The 20,354-nt window shown below is 38.9% G+C and overlaps 2 protein-coding genes across 5 annotated transcripts in view; both read left to right on the top strand.

The window, feature by feature from the left end:
• Positions 1 to 4,526: 4,526 nt before the first annotated feature.
• On the top strand, positions 4,527 to 19,941 carry opn4xa (opsin 4xa; the record flags this gene model as incomplete). The annotated part of the gene is made up of 10 exons (XM_080509897.1): positions 4,527 to 4,660; positions 9,009 to 9,142; positions 9,371 to 9,574; positions 9,663 to 9,834; positions 10,958 to 11,119; positions 11,370 to 11,477; positions 11,597 to 11,771; positions 12,211 to 12,354; positions 12,503 to 12,754; positions 19,699 to 19,941. 10 exons carry the CDS (start codon positions 4,527 to 4,529, stop codon positions 19,939 to 19,941), a joined length of 1,728 nt encoding a protein of 575 aa, XP_080366023.1.
• The window catches only part of pdlim5b (PDZ and LIM domain 5b), a 34,611-nt gene continuing 34,139 nt past the window's right edge, over positions 19,883 to 20,354 (top strand). For all 4 annotated transcript variants that reach the window (XM_080510265.1, XM_080510264.1, XM_080510263.1 and 1 more), the window contains exon 1: positions 19,883 to 20,014. The gene's annotated coding sequence lies outside the window, so the exon portion shown is untranslated. The remainder of the gene's footprint in view (positions 20,015 to 20,354) is intronic.

Here is a 20,354-nt window from a genome sequence, read left to right as displayed (position 1 = left end):
ACCCAAACACACACACACACACACACACACACACACACACACACACACACACACACACACACACACACACACACACACACACACACACACACACACACACACGCACGCACACAAATCAATAAAAAGAAATCCCCAAAACATCTGCATTCTATGTCAAGGTTTACTAAAGTGAAGCTAAGTGGCTGGAAACTTGTGTATATCAATAGGTCTTGTTTCCCATTGAGGTGCAGTGACCCAGAAGTTCACAGGCTTATCCTTCTATTGCTCCACGGCATCCAAGACTGAATCTTCACCGAGGAGGATCGGAGTGGAAAAGGGAAGTATTAAGGGCATGAGGAGGCGCTGCAGCTGCCTGCTCAGTTGTGCATGAGATGATAAACATTGGGAGGCTTTTATCTGAGTGCTCCGGATTCTCCTCACACAAGGATGAGTCGCGAACAAGTATGATACTTTGTAAAAGGTCTGCTGCTTACCAAAAACCACAAGACTCCTCATAGCACATCTCAGAGCACCTGGTGTAGACAGCTTCACATCTGGCGCAGGCACACAGATGTGCCATGGATATTAGTTAGGTTAGATACAGTATGAGTGTGTGGAGGAACTAATCACAGAGCACTAGTTCATGTAAATATGATGTTATATAATTTATATATATATATATTTCCTATTGAAAAATATTCATTGTTTCCTACACACACACACACACACACACACACACACACACACACATGAGCCACACACTGACTGGATCGATGCGTTGTGCCACAGGAGAGCTGAGATGGGTAGCGTGCAGGGGGATGGGTTAGTGTGCTGCTGCTCGCTTTCTGTCTTTCAGTGTATTCTCGTCTTCTCTCAAGCACAGAGAGCAGCACCAGCGACGGCAGCCCACGATCACCATCTAACTTGGGGATTAGAGAGGGGAAGTCATCAGCCTTATCCATTTGAACCTGCAGGATTTTGAAGCGTTGCATGCTGTAGAGCATCCCCGGTGCTCTCCCACCACTCTGCATCAAAGGGTCGCCCTGAGGAGGAAGAGGAAGCTTAATTTCCTGGGTAAGGTAAATAACTATCTTGTCAATCATAGTTAGTTTGTGATGACAATTTTTGTGTTTATGTATGAGTAAATACATTTGCAACCTATTTTTTTTGTGTAAACTTATGAAAACTAACCCCCCAAAACAGTTGAAAGTATGTTTTTGTTTTGATCACTTTGTGATATGTGACTGAACTTCTTTCACTGAAATATATGTGCATGTTTATTTCTATTTTGCTATTTTACTGGTTTATATTTTGCATCAGAGAATGCTCATTTTCAATACAGTCAATAATTTATAAACCTTTTAAATATCTTCTTTAGTCAGAGGATAACTTGTTTATCCCTATACATCACTGTCACGACACTATGTTGTGGCAACGGCTCACTTTTAACTCATTCTGCAAATGCACAATATTTAAAGTAGGCTGGCTTTGTCTTTCCTTCACCAATGCAACATCTTTAATATTCGATGGTCATTAGCTTATGAGGATAATCACAATTAAAAACATGAATTCATGATCACAATTTCTAGTGAAGAGCTTTGTTTTGAATTAATCTCTGTGTGCTCACTGATACATCTGAAAGAGGAATAACCATCTGCAGATCCATGATGCATATTTGTCAAGCCTCAAAAATGTATTTTATATTCCCCTAAGTAGATAATTTTTTTTTTAAATCTATTTGACAGTGTACATGCTGCAGACATGGCATGCACTCTCTGGTAAAAGCTTATTCACTCCCATCGACCCATTTGCTTTCCATGAACATGAGCTTCGTATTAGCAATTTCTGAATGAACATGAACACATTCCATACACCTGTCGAGGCCATGAAACCTTCATAAAATACAGCAGAGGGTGCATTTAGCTTCTCAACAACAACACAGACAGAGAATCAAGCTATTCATTTGGTTTATGTGGCTTTGACATGAAACAATGCTTTGAGGCCTAATGTGGGGAAGTAAGAGGTGATTGAGAGTTCCTCTGACGCACGAGGCTTCACTGAGCACAGCAAGAGCTCAGACCCGACACACTGCATGTCCATGTGTGCTGCCCCCACTGTGCTGCAATATACATGCTTTTGCTGATGTTTTCCTTTTCAGGGAGAAAGTGTACTGTGCAAAAGCACACATTTTTTCATAATTTACAGTGATGTAACAGTAAATACTGTGAAGAGTTGCTGCATTTAATAACATTTTTATGCAACAGAAGCCGTCCACAAGCGAAGCACAGCGACTCCTTGTCATGTTTGTTCAAGGATTCAAGGATTCTTTATTGTCATATCAAAAGAAGAAATGATACGAAATTTGGACTCAGGTCCCGGTAAGCCAGTAATAAAATAAAATAAAATATATAGAGCGTAAAAATATATACAAATATACAAAGAATTGTATTCTTGCATTATGTTAGATTTGCCACTATACCCCGGTGGATAAAGTGGAGGGCCATCACTCAACTTACTTTAGGATCAGGGCACAGTGAGTGAGCTGCAAACATGATTTAAACCATGTACTTCTTCTCAAACAAACCAATTATTAATGAATATCATGTTTTACAGCATATTCTGGCACAGCAGAGCCAGCAACCCGGCACCCCACTCTTTTCTACAATGGCAGTGAGAGGCAGACAGGAAGTGGATTTGCACAGAATATAACATAGTTAATATTGCGTGTGCACTTTGATTTCATCACATTAACAAAACATAGAAATCCTCTTACAATCATGGCCAGAGGGGATCAATGAAACAGCCATGTCCACTCTGCCATTTTCATTATTTAAAGTTCTTTGATTAATCTCCTGTTTTATAAATATTTCTTTAATCACTGGCAATCACGAGGTATTTGTGACAGGTTAAATACATACTGTTAAGCTACTATAAAACTTGACTCCTACACTTACAGCCATTTTTTGTTTTTTAAATCTTTTCATTGTTTTTTTTTTAATGAGAATCAATTTTCCTTCCTGAAAATGATGAGCTCAATCAAAAACAATTTGTACACCTCAGATTAAAAATAGTGCCTTTGAATCTCTTCTCACTCGCCAGATTGGCTTTTGTGTCTATACTTCTCAACTTTAATTGTGATAAAAACTTATACAACCGATTTTGCAGACTGCAAGCATTAATAATTGATATTAAATTGCTCTGACTGTCATAATCCTTCCCACTTGATAAGCCATGATGCGCTCATTTAAAAAAAACAAAAAAACCCAGCTGACAATGTGCTCGCACTTTTAAACTGTCATGTCTTTTCTTCATATAAGATAAAGTGGAAGAGTTTTGGGCTATTTGAGTCCAGAAAAGTGAACTCTGAAGAAAGTTTTAAGCTGATGGAGCATGAACAGACTCTCCAAAAGTCAGGCTTGGCCAAAAAAAACAAAAAACAAATTTCACACCATATCAGCCATAATCCAAGATACTGTGATGTGAACATAAAAAAAGTAAAAATCTAAACATATTGTAGCTGCCAAAGCAGAAAAGGTATATCAAAACCTGGGAGCAGATAGTTGTTTATAAAATAGTCCGAATTCTTTAGTTGAGAGCTAAATATTTATTGCCATTATTTTATCCTCATTCAGTGATTTCACACTTATGGTTTTGTAGAAACTTGCATACATTTGGTTTGGATGCACAGGAAGATATTTTCCTCACTCCATGTTTTTACACCACAGCTTTACACCTTGTCCCCAGTGTTCATGTAAGACTGGAAGTATATAACAATGGAGGCATAGATATGCGCAAACATGAACATTACTGGAAAACATATATTTTCACCATCATGGCAATCCTGTAACAGGCATTTTAGTTTGAAAGGGAGCCTTGGTGCAAACAAGCAGGAATTTTAGTGGTCAAGCATATTCATTTAAAAGAAGTAATTGTTGTGAAATTAGTTTTCTTGTCAGTTCCTTATTTCATGTCAACCACACCCTCTGTTGTGTAAAATCATGACTTTTTATGACACACTTAGACTGAAATCCAGTGTTCTGCTAACCAAACAGACACACTATATATTTCTGGAAACATTCCTGGGAATAAGTAGACTTGGGCACTTTGATGCAGGGATGCATGCAGAGAAAAAAATTATTTACCTAAATATTGACAGAACTTTGTGATAATGTAATCAGGAAAAATATCTGGAAATGATATATTTTTAAATAGCTAGCATAGTCAAAGTTCTTGCTGAGCTCACTCTAAGCTTTAAAGCACTGAGAACGAACACCTAAATTCACATGACAGTGAGTTAAGCGACTCAACTGAATAAAATAAGAAGGAGGGTGCTTAAAGAAAAACGCAGTGTTAGATGCTGTACACAATCACATCTCTCTATATTTCCCCCTCCAGATATTTAAATTGTTAATCATGACAAGTACTTTTACATAATGCAGGAGTGTCTAGTGGGTCAGAGGGCCACGGATTGAGTTTGTATGAATCTCACTGCTGTGCAATAAAAGAAAGCCTCTGATTCCCAAATGTGTGTGGTTGCAGGAACGGAAATGGACGTGGAACATGGATTCTATCGACAAGTGGACGTCCAGGCCCACGCTCATTACATCGTTGCCTTCTTTGTGTTGGTGATTGGGACAGTCGGAGTCACTGGGAATGCCTTGGTCATGTACGCCTTTCTCTGGTGAGCAACATTTCCAGTGTTGCTGAATGATGAGTTTATCTCTTGTTGTTAAATTTTGAACTGTTTATTGCTAGATTCTCTGTGGCAGGTTTGGAAAAAAGATTTAGGTGAAAAAAAAATGTAATTATCTCACGGTCTACAGACATGCGTATTGGATATGTGTTTCTAAATGTGTCAGAGGTCTAAATGAGAGGGTCTGCATGTTTTTTTTTTTTTTTTGTCTGTCCATCTCTTGATGTTTGTGCTGTGATTGCATGATGGTCTCTCCCTGGTGTATTCTGCCTTTCGCTGCATGTAGGTTAGAATCATTTCCATTCCCACCAACCCAGTTAGATGAAGTGGTTTGTAAGGACAGATGGTTATTACTCAGAATGGATCTGAAATAAAATGGCATTTGGTTTTTGGTTTTTTTTCCCTTCCAGATTGGATTGATTTGATTCTGCACGGATTCATAATTCAAAAACACACACCAAGTTCAAATGATCGCTTTTTTAAAAATATATAATAACATGACCATTCATGTCAGTCACACGTTCCAATATGTATGCAAATAAAACTTGAGTTAATTGTGTGAAGGCGGCAAAATCGAATATGTTATAATGGCAAGTAGATCAGGAAGAGAATAGCTGGAAAACAACACAGGAGACATACAAGGAGTGGAGCAACACAAAACCTGAAAAGAGAGGCGGCTCACCACTAGAGACAGGAGATAAAGAGACAGATAACATTTAAACAATATTCAGGGCAATATGTGACAAGACAAGACAAGGAGATCAAAACTCAAAAAATATGATAAAACCCAGCACATAAACAGAATAGACTGAACAATGCAGGCGAGAAACACATTCTGGTTGATGCCTTGGCTTAGTAACCTAAGAACACCAGAAGTGTTCAAATCTAATACTTCTGGTGTGACCAAGATAGACAGAAATTAAATAGCTAAAAACTTAACATAAAGTCCTGACCAGAACCTGACATCATAATATAAAGACATGTTTGTTAAGGTCTTGCATTTGAACATTGCCCATAGACCATGTCTTTCACCACATATTGAATGCGATGTGTTCCAACTCTCTGCGCCTCGATTAGAATGAAGCAGCAAGTCTAATGGCAGTAAATCACAAGTTATAGTAGTTAAATGAAGCAATGAGTTCCACTGAAAGTCAGTAACATTTCCAGTGTCCTAATATCCAACTCGAGGGAGCTGGGCTGTAGAGCACAGTTTGTTGGGCGACAGAGCGTCACTGTTTGAACAAAACCAGTCAGTTGATATAAGCTGTTTGCCTGAGGACTGTTTTGTTAAACAGCACGCAATAATCAAGCATTTTTGTGGCACATTACATTATCAGATGGCACATCTGAGATGTCAGTATGCAATAACATAATGGATTCTACCGTACACCTTAACACAGTATACTGTACATAAAAGCAAACATAAAGTGACCCTTATGTAGGGTGTACTTTTAAAAGATATATTAACAAAATCTTTGCTTCAGTTGGGCCATGTGATAAAGCTTTAATGCTTTACAGCACAATGTTTCAGTTTATTCTTGCAATAGAAAGCATAGCTGTTACAAGCGCATGCAAAAAGGTCTTCGCAGCAGCCTGCAGGCATTCAATACCAGGAAACAGCTCAGTGATTTTCTGACCGTAGTGGATAAATCAATGCATGAATTCAATCATTAAGTTAGTTTCTCCTTTATTCACACAGAGTAAATGCTGACCCACCTAGACCACATAAAGTCTGCAAACAGGTTTCAAATACAGTGGTGCAGTTTAAGGTCATGCAATCAGTAAACATGTGGCACGCCATCTGCCAATGTTGGATTTCTCAGGGTGACCTCAAGAAAAACCTGGTTGTAGGTCAACAAATAGTTTGCTCTCAAAGATGGAAATCCTACTTTTTAAACCTTATAAGTAGTGGTGACATGCCTTATGATGTAGCCTTATAATCGTCCTACACTGCCTAATTATTTCCATTCCAAAGAGCAACTCATGACAGGAATCACTTGGTGTTAAGTTCTGAGGACAAGAGCTGGCTGACTCTCACGATGATACCGGATCTGACTCGGATCTTTGACATTGCTGTGGGCCAGCGCTTAAGATTCATGTCTGAATGACTGAGTGGACATCACATGATTCAGTGCAGTAAACAAAACTTTATAAAAAACAAAACAAAAACAAAAACATTCATACACCCAGAGTGTAATTTTGAAAATATAAATTCAATAAGATTTGTTAATGAAACACAATCTTTCTATTACTTATACTTGATTAGATCTCAGTAGAAAAAACAGACTATAATATATTATCGAACAAATTGGAAACCTAGTTTTCTTTTTTATTTAGTTGTTTCAATCAAAGCAAATTAAAAAAACAACAACTTTGTATTCAAACATTCATACGTTTTCAAAATCAAAAAACCTCTAAAAGCCATTAAATCTTTCCAATTACAGACGCAACAGCTGGAATGATCTGTAAGTTGATGTCGTATAGAATGTTTATGAAACATGTAGCATACACTACAGCAACTCCTGGGAATATTTCTTTCAACTGAATACAATGGAGGGCAAAGAGGCAGATAAGACCTCCAGGTCTGACATGCTTTTTGCATTAAGGTCCAGCATCTGTTATGCACAGCTATCTGAAACGCCGCACCACTCAATCTCTTCTCTGCTCACACTTGTTGAGAACACACAAACACACTCCAACTTATCAGCCAGGGAAGTCGGTGAATAGTCAGTGTTCATCTTTTAATGGAAAGTGTGCGGGAGGACCATCCCCAGAGGCTTCCAGTGATAACAGTGATAAGTGATGGGTGTTCTGTATTGACACAAATCTAAATTGCTGCACCAATCAGTCAATTCAGCTCAAATTCCTACACATGCATCTCTATTGATATAGCAAAACAAGGACTATCTTATTGCTAATGATTACCACACTGATACCTCAAAGGTGAAACACATCAAAGGTTCTGATGAATGGTTATCAATTATATTTGGGCTTTTATTGGCATTTCACTCGAGAAAATCCCCACATGACACCTGTGATCTCGCCCTGGTTTACAAAGTGTTATCAGACTGCTTTCAAAGGGCGGCTGTGAGCTGCGACATGCTAAGCGAGATACTGAGTAAACACCATTATCATGCATTACAATGTGACCATCTGTCCTCCCTCCCACCCTCAGAAAATAGTGTTCAAATATCTCTTGCGGGCATTAACATAATCTTTGGTTTCACTCTCATTATTTCTAATGAAGGGTGTACATGTCAGCGTGTGTTGCAAGATTCTGACAGCAACTTTTTACAAACGTCATTAAATAACAGAAAGAAAAAAAAGATCATGCATTGCTGCTTCTGCTACGATCCAGGTCTGTGACATGTCATATCATCTGGTTAATTTTTCTTTTAATGCAGAGAGAGGCAGTGTAGCAATGATCACGACGATGACAGAATATTAAGAAATGTATGTTCAAATGTGTCTATTCAATTAGTATCTTACAATTATTATAGGTTCAATTTGAATCACAAAAATAAAGATGTCTTGTTGTTTTAGCACATTTGCTTCACTTCCTAAGATTGCAAGGTTAGAGGTTTGTCGGTAACACACTGATTTGTTTTCACACTGTATACTGTTGAAAGCAGCAGAAGCTCAAATAGGGATGGTTTCTCACAATGCCTCGTAATTTGAAGATCATTCCTAATTGAATCGTTGACCTCTTGAGATAAACAGCCAGTGTTTACTGACTGCAGATGCAGTGACCGCAGAGCTGGCTGTCACCGTCTCAGATGACTTCTGAACTGCAGACTAAAAGGTTTTGTTTGGCACAATGAAACCATGAGGGAGTCCATCAGAGAAAAACATTGACGTGTCTGCAGTGAATTACACGTATTACTCTGTTCTTTTGTTATCGTGTGATTGCCTTGTTGAGCACTATACACTTTGGTTTTGTTTTTCAGTTCAGCTTCAATCAGATGTTGAATCAAGAGGGCAGTTGCAGAATAAAAAGTAGTGTCTAGACTAAAGATGTGCTTGATCTCAGCCCTGTGGTTTTCACAGTGTGGTGTGAGCTTCCTATAGGGCTTGACTGAGAGCTCCAGGAAGTTGTGTCAAAGTAGAACAAAAAAAAAAACTAGGTTGTCAGAGGAATGTTTCTTCCCCTGCCAGGCTTCTTCTTTTTTTTAATTTCTAGGGGAAATAAAGTCACAATAAAAATAAATATTAATAAGTTGCAGTTGCTTGCTGGCTCTCATGTAGAGTGTATATATGCTCGCTGTAGTCAGGCACGTCTGCATAATCCTGTTAAGTGTTTACTGTGTTTAATGTTTTACTTCATCATGTGTTTCAGTGACAAGAAACTGAGGACACCCCCCAACTTTTTCATCATGAATTTGGCTGTCAGTGATTTCCTCATGGCAATCACACAGTCGCCCATCTTCTTTGTTAATTCTCTTTATAAGGGTTGGATTTTTGGCGAAACAGGTATTCAATACAATAATTATGACGTGCTATGTGTTTATCACTCATAGTGTGGTATTATGTGAATAGATATTGAATGGTGTGTAATATACTGTAGTTCCTGATACTGTTACAATTTCAACTCAACTTATTTGTTTGAGTTTTTATAGAAACTGTAACTCTATTTCTAAAATGTAGCATTTTCATGTTTGTTATCATAAAAGCGTGAAGCGTTTTCCTTGTGCCTTGCAGGCTGTAAAATATATGCCTTCTGCGGAGCTTTATTTGGAATCACCTCAATGATAAACCTGCTGGCCATCTCTGTGGACCGCTACATTGTTATCACCAAGCCCCTGCAGGCCATACAGTGGACCTCCATGAGACGCACTTGTCTCATCATCGCCCTTGTCTGGCTTTATTCACTGTCCTGGAGCCTCGCACCACTTTTGGGGTGGAGTAAGAGATTTAATGTCTTGCCCTTTTCAGGCATGTCATCTAATATTCATGACCCTGTTTAATCTGATGTGTTTATTTGTTTCTAAAGGTTCATATATACCAGAGGGCTTGATGACCTCGTGCACTTGGGACTATGTGACATCGACTCCAGCCAATAAAAGTTACACTTTGATGCTGTGCTGCTTCGTTTTCTTCATTCCTCTGGGAATCATATCCTACTGTTATCTGTGCATGTTCCTGGCAATTCGCCATGCAAGCAGGTAAATGCAAATGCACCCTCTAATACTTTGATTCTTTGTGTCACATATGTTCTGCTTGTTCTCAGATCCTGTCACTTTCTACTCATATGCTTTAGTGTCCTTCCTTTGTAGCTTCCTTTGCAAATTTACCCTTGAGCTGACTGCAGCCACTCCCTGTTTCAGGATTAATCTTGAAAACTGAGCATCCCACAATGGATTGAGAGTCAGCCTCTCATGTAGGGTCAGGCCTCATACAGACAAGAAGACAGTCACTTGTTCCCATAGTTTAGCAACACAGTTAAACGATTATACAAACTCAATATAAATGCTTATTAAATTGTTACCAAACATAATGTAGCAAAGTAAAAAGTGAGCTACCAACTCATAAATCAGAATGACATGACAGTTGTCCCAGTTGATCACAAAATTGCACATAAGGAAATAGTTGAAACACTTATTTTAGATATGAATCCAAATATTCAGTTGTATTTTATCCACGTAAATACATACACACAGGCAACATTGGGACAAAAATCACGGTCAAATCAAAGAAAGAATAAATCGTGGTGATATATAAAACATGTTTCATGTTAGCGTCCATACATCCATGTTCAAACCTGAAGTTTGGGTTCTCAATTTTGTCCTGACTTTATATTCCAGATATTTGGGATTGGGAATCTCTCCTCAACACTGCTAAACAGCACAGAATCACAAGCATCTTGGCAACTGAAACTCATCATTACCTGATGACCCGTCCTCGTCACCCGGTTCTCTCTCAGGCATGCAACTATTGCATTTAAGACAGTGGAAAAATTACTTTACAGTAAACCCCGGGTTTCAGCATCACGCGCTGACTTGAAGTGATGCCTGAAGGCAGCATTATTCAACACCATCATTGTATGAGGAATGATCCACAATCTTGATTCTAGTTGCACTTATGTAGACCATATAGAAGTAAGTTCCATGAATGCTGAAACTTTGTAAGGTCTGTATGGTAAAGAATGTGAGGTGCTTTAAATGTATACAATGTTGATATCATTGGCATTTGGTATTGCCTAAGCACTCACAAAATACTAATGTTTATAAGATGAGACTGTTTCTAATATAAAACGAGTGTGTCACTTTTTTGTGTGTGTCCTAACAGAGATGTGGAGAAGCTGGGGTCTCAGGTGAGGAAGTCAACCCTGATCCAGCAGCAGTCCATCAAGACTGAATGGAAACTGGCCAAGATAGCCTTTGTGGTCATTATCGTGTTTGTGCTTTCCTGGTCGCCCTATGCATGTGTCACCCTCATCGCCTGGGCTGGGTAAATATACAGTATGATGAGCTGGGTTCTTTATGATGAAATGACAGCATTACTTGGGCATACACAATTTGTCAGACCCTAGCTTACATTGTGTAATTCATTCCAGCCCTGAATCATGAGCCATATTCCACCTTTGAAAGTATATAGTCTCGTATAACTTGATGAAATGCTATACAATAGGTTCAGGCTATAGAACCAGTACCATAGCACATTCTAGACACGTGTCCTTCTCAAATCTGTCCTCTTTCAGATATGGAAATATCCTCAATCCCTATTCCAAAGCTGTCCCTGCTGTTATAGCCAAGGCATCGGCCATTTACAACCCTTTCATCTACGCCATCATTCATTCCAAATACAGGTGAGCACAGTCAGCCACTCAACCATGAAGCTAAGTTTGAAATGGGGGCTTTGGGGGGTGGGGGGGGTGGGGTGGGGGGCAGTGAGCATCTCATTAAGAGAGCAATATTTTCCCAACAGAGACATCTTAGCAGAAAAAATCCCCTGCCTGCACTTCCTTGGCCAGCCCCCCAGGAGGATTTGCATATCAGTGTCGCACAGCGAGTCCTCCTTCAGGGACTCTATGCTGAGCAGGCAGTCATCAGTCTCCAAAACCAAGTTCCACAGAGTTGCCTCCATGTCTACAACAGACACAGTAAGTGTGCAGCACCAGGCTCTGAAGAGTTCAAACAACACCATCAAAAGTGTGTTTTTTTCTAACATTGTTTTGTTATAAGAACTATACAAATATATTGAACTAAGCTGCCATTCATGCTGCTTTGTAATGAAAAGGAGGTTTCATGCTGCATCTTTGTCATTCATAAGAGAACATACAGTTGTGCCAAGGTTATTCTCTTTACAGCACCTTGAAAAATATGTATTGCTGGGTTTGTAGGAGGCGTCTTTACCTGGGAATCAATAAACCATTTCTTGCATAAAGCATCTTTTCTTTGAAACGCAACAAAATCTACAGTAAAGAGTCAAGTACTTGCAGTCGTGTCATTATGTAGCTTTGCCAGGATTTGAAGGCAAAAACGTTATGTTATATAATTAATACCTTTTTTCATTAAAATAATGTGCATATTCCCCTGCAGCAGGTCTGGAGTGATGTGGAGTTGGATCCCATCGACCAGGGTAATTGTTTGAAGTCCAGTTATTCCCTCGGAGCTCTGCGCGACAAAGAGTGTGAATTATTGACCAAACATAACAAAGAAAAAGGAATCCAAAGCCAGGAACAGGTAAGGTAGGTGTTTGTAATTATAGTAGTTAATTTTACAGTCATACTACTTTGAAGCCAGAAGATTAAACAATATATATTGGCATGTCCTGTTTTCAAAACGAAAAACATGCTGATTACACTTTTATTTTATTTGAATTCTGTTGTAGATTGCCAACCCAGAGCAAGGTCCACTGAGCATCTGTGAACATAATCTGTTGCCTGAGTCTGACAGAGAAATGTCCTTGGCCCGCATGAGGAGAGAGAAGGGTCATGCAGAAAACTGCAATCAACAGCACAAAGAAGAATATGATCACGAGAAAGAGGTTGAATGTGAAGAGACTGAAGAAAACCAAGTGCAGAAGCAGACAGAGAGGAATAAGTCACACGTCCTCAGCCAGCCAGGCTCAGTGGACAGTTGTGTATGTACACCATGTCATTGTCAGAATGGCTTCAAAGCGAGGCCAATTCGACCGTGGCTATTGTGAGGAAAAAGCAAAGTGCACAAAGCAAAAAGAGGGAACTGTTGATGAATTAGCAGCCACTGGACTGTTCTACTCAGCTCTTATAGTCTGTGCACACAATTAGTTTTTCTCTCCAATACCAGGAAGCCAGAGGTTACATTTATGTTTAACAGCTGTGGCCAAGCATCACTCAAACCAAGCAGGGTAAACAAATTGACCTCTGTGTCCAAGAATACAGAGCGCAACTCTTTCAGTAGTTTCTGTCGCATTTTGCAATAGCAAAAGTCATTAACATTCACCTCAGAATTCTGGTTCCTGGCCACACAGCTGTGTAGGTTTTAGCATTTTGCACTCACAGAGATCCCCAGATCGATGCTGGGTTGGAGGGCGTGTCTGTGGAGTTTTCATGTTCTCCCTGTACATGTGGGGTATTTCTTTACCCCAGACCCTCTAATTTCCTCACACACAGTTCAATAACAATAAAGGATGGATGGATGGTTGGATGGATGATGATCTACAAATCTCCAGTTCAGGCTAAAAGTGAAGATAAAATGCCAATATTATACCACCCACACACACACACACACACACACTCACACACACACACACACACACACACACACACACACACACACACACACACACACACACACACACACACACACACACACACACACACACACACACACACACACACACACACACACACACACGGTCCATTGTGTGGTCAGATTCACTTTGTTGTAAAGAGACCAAAGTAGTCTTTTTTTCCGAATGTTTCTTGATTATTCATTTGTTTACTTTTTACAAAGACTCGCTATCAGCTCTGCTCAATCAATGAGCAATGATGAAATATGGTCACTGCTATATTTCATGTAAATGTCCCATCTGTGATGCACTATTAGAGTAACATGTTCTATAGGCTTTTGGTGGGTCTCAGTGATTGTAGGACTGTAGGATTGTAGGATTATAATGTATTTGACATTGTTAAACATTGTTTCATTATGTTTTGTAATTGATCAACATTATGTGCTGTATCATGACTTCAGGCACTTTAGTGATGTGATAATCGGCCCCAGACGGAGGAGACAGTGACGTCTCAACACTTATTCCAAAACCACAACTCACAATAGCTTTGAAATAAACATTGTTTCAAGTGTTGTCAGATTCAAAATGCTTTTTGTAAAACACCTCGCTTTCATTCATAACTGTTTTGAGAAAGGTGATTTATATTTTTGATATAAAACATTGTTTTGCTACTCAATGTGGAGGCATCATGCTGGGAATTCAATGTGATACTCGACATTGATATCACCGTTTGTTCCAGAGAACCACAGTACCAGCATATACACTTACTTTTCTGTACTATGTGTTTTTGTTTTGTTTTGGGGGTTTTGGTTTTTTTTTTATGTTACTGCAACAGTAACAATGTCTAACACACTGCTTATTTTCCTTATTTGATTTTTTTAAAATGTGTTTTTGCTGTGTTTGCATAAAGTTCTTGGAAACGGTTTTCATCATCCATCATTTTGGCTTTCTTGAAAGAAAAAAAAAAGCCAAACTAATGCATAATCTTGTTTAAATTTCCCACTTGATAGAGCATCCCCGTAAATGTTATTATAAAATCAAAGCAGGTTTTCACAGGTTCATATTTTGAAGTGTTTTAATAAACAACTGACATGAATAAATTTTGACCTAAATGAATTTTCACGAGATAATACGTGGATGCCATCATTTTAATAGAATCCTACATGTTTTATATGTATACTGAGCACTTTCATTGTCAAAATGCTCTCCACCGACATCAATCATTACTTATTACAGGTAAACGCTTGCAGAAGAATAATCACATGACAGAAGGATCACTTGTTTATTCATTCAGAGGTGCTGTCAAGAAGCAAATAAATACAACATATTTAGCAGAAAAAACATTATACTTTCTTTTCAGCTGTCACCGTTTATGAGTCATTAGCGCAAATGAGTGGAACTAAAGAAATATGGTCATAGAGAAAGAGAGAGATACTTCTTCCAACAGATATCCTATTATAGATTAAAAAGCATGGCAGCTTTCTCATATGGACAACCACTATGACTAAATGTGTATTAATGTTATGGATCTTTTTCCTTTCTGAACTGTCTTTGAACTGTAATGTCGGAATGTTGCAAGCTGCATTAAGAGACATATTACCTAAAGGCATGTAACACAACATTACATAAAGAAGTGATACGCGTCAGTTGTTCGACAGCTTTGCGTGAAGGGATTTTGCTGTTGGGTTTCTGGTCAAGATCAACTCGCAAGCAAATATTGACTTGGCGTACATGTAACTCTAAGAATAAACAGCTGACCTTCACCGTAGTATGCAAACATCTGATAGTGTAGTTTTACTAGTTATGGTATACTATACAGGTGGTGATGCATTTTGATATGTGCTTATCATCCAAAATATTAGATACAGCGTTATGGTAATGATGCTGCAATTCAAGTTGTCAAATAAGAGAATACAATGTATGCATTTTCCATCTATAAGAATTAATTAGTTATATATATAATCCAGGGTGAATCAGCCTATCATTGCATGCACCATAGTCCTGGGAACATAAACTCTATAGCATATAGTCTTTGTAATTGATAAACTGAGTTAAAGTCAATTTCATCATGGAATATTTGTTAATGAATAGAATAATCCTATGTGAAGTAGTACCTCAGCAACAGCAGTGAAGCACTGGCACATGAATGCTGAAAGAACAGCAACTTGCAAATTAAAAAAAAAAAAAAAGAAGCAGATAATATTGGTTTACTTTAGGTGCAGTGAGCTACTGGGACTAATGATTAAGAGAAGTTTCAGCTAAAACCCTGAAAATAAACTAGAAAGCACAGTGAAACTGTGAATTTTGTAAATTGATAAAAAAAAAAAAAAAGAAAGAAAGAAAGAAACCCTAACTGTTGTTATATTTTTTTCCCCACTTCATCGCCGGGGTTCATTTTCATTTCAGGACATCACACTGCGTCCTGGATCCTACTGCAACATGTAATTGTTTGCACCTTATACAGGCTGCAATATAGTCCAAAGAGAGCTTGTTTTACATTTTGTTAAACATTTTGCACATGTTTAACAAATGGTGAAAAGTAAATAAAAACATGTACTAAAAAAAAAACATTACTGAAGTTGAATTTTAAGTTACTTGTACATTGAGTACCTTCAATGGAAATTTCAGATTCTACTGGACAACTTTCAATTTCAAACTTGTTTATTTATGTTTGGGTTTTTTTTACAGTAACTGTTGACAAACTTTACACAAATAGGCCAGCCTGGACTCAAACGCATGACATTTGAGTCATTAGATCATTAGAAGATGGATGGATGGCACATTGACGCAAGGCCCTGCTCAGCACCACCCATCTCTTTACACAAGCCAATAAAAATGTCCTTGACAAGTCCTTTTTGATTCGATGTTTACATTTAAACTCTTGACCTCGTCCTATATCTTCTCCAACAGCCTGTTAATGATGGCTTCAGGACTGCATTATTTAAAGTTTGTGATAAAAGCCACTGCAGCATTTGAAAGTCTTGACCTTTATTCAACTGCCTCAGTGGGTTCTCCTCCCTTACTGTTTTAACTGCACTCACTTCAACAGGTTGATAAAGGCGTCAGTTGTGATGACTGTGGTTCTGAAAGGGCGTGTATCGCTTTCTCTGTTGTGCGAAGAACTATGAAGCATGCCATTTCTTTTCAGACCACAAGATGGCAGAGCAGCTCTATTACACACGTTGATGCAACAGGAGCCTGAATGACATGAACAGTTGAACTCCATGTCATCAATTAGATAATCCCAAATTACAATCATTAAGATGGAATCACAACCTCACATGCATGTTTTTGGACTGTGGCTGGAATCTACTTTGTCCAGAGAAAATACAAACACGCACTGGAAAAAAACAAACAAACATGCAAGCTCCACACTAAAAGGCCTAAGCTGGACTGAAACCTCCACCCTCCCCTATAGAAAATGAGAGCACCACCAGGTGGCTCCTGAAAACACAGAGTTCCCCAAAATCATTTAACTGCCAGTGAGCACTTAACTAGATTTACACAATTGATATGAATGATTAGTCACTGACATCAGAAGAAATTGTCCTTGTCTTATTGTTGTACTCTTGAGTTGCACTCGTGAAGGTGTATTTCTACATTGGTTGTTAGTGCTCTTGCTTTAAAGCACAAGTAGGCTGTCTATATTTTTTATGTTTTCCTTCTGCTTGGATTCCAGACCATGAAAATGCATGTGAAGTTAATTGGTTAATTTATCTACCAACCTTAAACATCATTGTTTAAGTAAATAACATACAGTGTCAAGTGCACTTGATTTCATGCTAATATCAACAGTTGAATTTTTCCTGCAGGGTGACATGCTTCACGTCAGACCTGAAAACTGGACATACTTAGTAGAATGCCTTACGTCACATTTGGCTGATGTAGAAATAGTAACTGATGACCTGGCAGGTGTTCAAATACTTCTCCTCTGACATCATAGTATCACCCATCTAAATTCAGGTGACCGCAGACAGCTTGCTGGTTCAGTGTAAACACATAGATTATTTTCCTCAAAAGGATCATTAAGAACTTTTTGTGATGTTATGGCATCAATGAATCTTTATAACAAGTCTCATAATATGCACATTTATTCTTTATTAGTCTTGTTTTATGTGAAGTAAAGCTGTGTGACAAGGAAATAAACCACAGTTTTAAATAACACCTTTTCAGTTTTTGCTGTACATTGCACTTTTATGGGCTTGACCCTTAGAAAACACAAAAAAAAGTACCATAATGTATTGTAATTACAATATAAAACTTTGCAAAACACATTCACTATATAAAACTGTTGGTCAACAAATCATTTTTTATTTTACTTTTTTTCATACCACAAATTACGTCTAACATGAGACCAATCAAGCTATTTCATGGAAGCAATCAAACACAATCAGGCATATGGACAAGATCCACAGTAGATGAGATCATCATTTTTTGCAATGAAAGTGTCCAAACATCTCTGAACACATAACATGATGAACTGTAAAGCAGTGAGCGACACCTGGTGTACATCTTGTCAGCGAAGAACAGGACACTGAAGCATCTAGCGTATACAAACACAGCACGATTCTATCATTGATGACTGAAAATCATGTTGAATGTGTTCCATTTACTGCTGTCATTTAGATGCAATGCTATTTGATATCTCAAATAAAGGCAGCACTGATTCCTCGTTCCTTGCATCATCATTCCAGGCTGCTGCTGGTACTGTGAGGCTCTGGGGGGAAATTATATGACATGGTTTTGGCGCTTTCGTAGCGGCTGAAATTCATTTTTAACACAACAGCCAAATATTGTTGTGGACCATCTCCGCCCTTGCATGACAACAATCTTCCAATTTATGGGAGAATACTTCAGCACACCACATCATTCCATAAAGCTCGACTCATCTCAAAGTGTGGCTCTAAACAAGACTCTGAGTTCAAATGGACTCCTCGGCCCAATACAGGGTCTTTGGGATGTTAAACCCTTTAAGTAAAACAATTTGTGTCTTTGTAAGGCAAAACACCATATGTCAACACCCCCCTCCTTCCACCCCAAAAAGAAGAAAATCCTTCTTTACTTATCTTAGTGCACTCCTGATGAGAAACAAAGACCCCAGATCGAGATATCGAATTATAATTCAGGACTCTAACTGTGTAGGATGTATTCTAGAAAATGTGAAGTCAGAAATGATTAAATATGCAGTTGCCCTTGTAAAGTTCCCTTTAAAATGCTAAGAACTGTAATTTTATCTGTCATTGAGTGCAAAGGAAATTGTGTTACAGCAACTGTGATGGGGTACACATTTTCAGTTCTCTTTTCATTTTTCTTCAATCAAGCGAGGATTACCATATTTCATAAAGAAGACATTTGGCCTTGAAATAATTTAAGTTCACTCAAACTTTCCTTATATTTTTAAAGTATGCATCTTATATGTAGAAAATTACCTTATGCTGTATGACAAAGTGATATCCCTGTACTTAAAGAAACACATTTGGACAGGTATCTGGCAGAGCTGTAGCCAGCGACCTTGTCTTATAGCAAGTATCTTGTGTTCAATTCTGGGCCTTTCTGTGTGATGTTTGCATGTTCTGAGTGAGTTCGTTTTTCTCTGGGTACTCCAGCTTCTTCCCATGGACGAAAGACATTCATACCTTTATATATAGAGGTGAGGTTCATTGGTGACCCTAGAACGGGGGTGTCAAACAAGCCAAATCAGGCCTGCATAAGGCAACAACCTAGCCTCCTAAACCAGCAAGGAAACTGTAAACATTTTGCAAAAAAACATCTATTTCCAGACAAATTTCTCACGAGTAGGAGATACAACATAACACTGAAACCCCAGCTGAGATATCCGTGATGCTGCCATGAAAGCCATGCTGTCAGGGTGGGGTTGTAAAATCATGCATAATGCAACAGCTCTTAGGGAAGATTTTTTCTGACAACTAAAATGTGTTTGATATCACTGCCCTAGAATGACCATTGGTGTGAATGTGAGTTTCTAACCAGGGTGTATCCTGCTGTTGGCCAGAGGTCAGCTGGTATTGGTGACCCTGACCTGGATAAAGGAGTAACAAAGATGGATGGATGGATGAATCTCAGAGGTGACTCAACATGCTTCATTATTCCTAAAATAATAATACAATGGCTTTAAAAGTCAGTGAGATAGAGATAGAAAGAATGTATTTTCTTCCCAAAGGTTATAAGGAGAAATAGATAAGAAATATGACATATTTTTTTCTGAATAAGCACTAGTCAAGATGAATGATTTAGTGTTTATATTGAAAGTCAGACCACACTGGGATTATTTTCAGTGTCATGACTCATGGCAGCTCGGCGCTCCGGTGGGACAGGTCCGAGCCTGCCGCCGTGTGGCCCCGGCTGAGCGGCTTCCTGCGGCCGCTGTGAGAACCTCCTCCCGGCGGCGCGATGAGCTGGTTGACACCCCCCCCCCCCTCTCCCTCCCCGAGCGGCTTCACACGGCCGCTGTGAGCCCTCCTCCCGGCTGGGCGATGGGCAGGCTTATATGCGGAAGTCTGAGTTCCGCTCAGTTCACAGTCATTCTTCCAACCTGAGAACCGACGGAGGAAAGTCACGCTTCTCTCCTTCTCTCTCTCTCTCAACACAAACCCGGCTTCAGTTCACAAGGTGAGTCCTGGAGCTCCTCCACACCTGAATGGAGGGGAGAAACTACAACTCCCTATTTCTCCCTCGCGTGTCTCTTTTACAAAAGCTGCAAATTTTAAACAAATCGGAAATCAGCCGTCAAACTATTATTAGTTTAACTTACTTGATTGAGAATAAACGATCAGCTGTTGTTTGTGGACACTTGTGGTCACAGCTCAGCTTTTACGAGGCGGCAAAAAAAATGTTGTGAAAATGTTCAAATAGTGTTCGACATGTGTTTAGTGTCACACCCACAAACGGATGAGGTTCAGCTTTATTTCTACTGTTCCTCATCCAGAGTCAACAGGCAGTGCACAGACTA

The sequence above is a fragment of the Blennius ocellaris genome, assembly GCF_963422515.1.
Source record: "Blennius ocellaris genome assembly, chromosome: 15".
Lineage (NCBI taxonomy): Eukaryota > Metazoa > Chordata > Actinopteri > Blenniiformes > Blenniidae > Blennius > Blennius ocellaris.
Note: the sequence above shows the minus strand (reverse complement) of the source record. Positions and strands in the feature narration are given on the sequence as shown.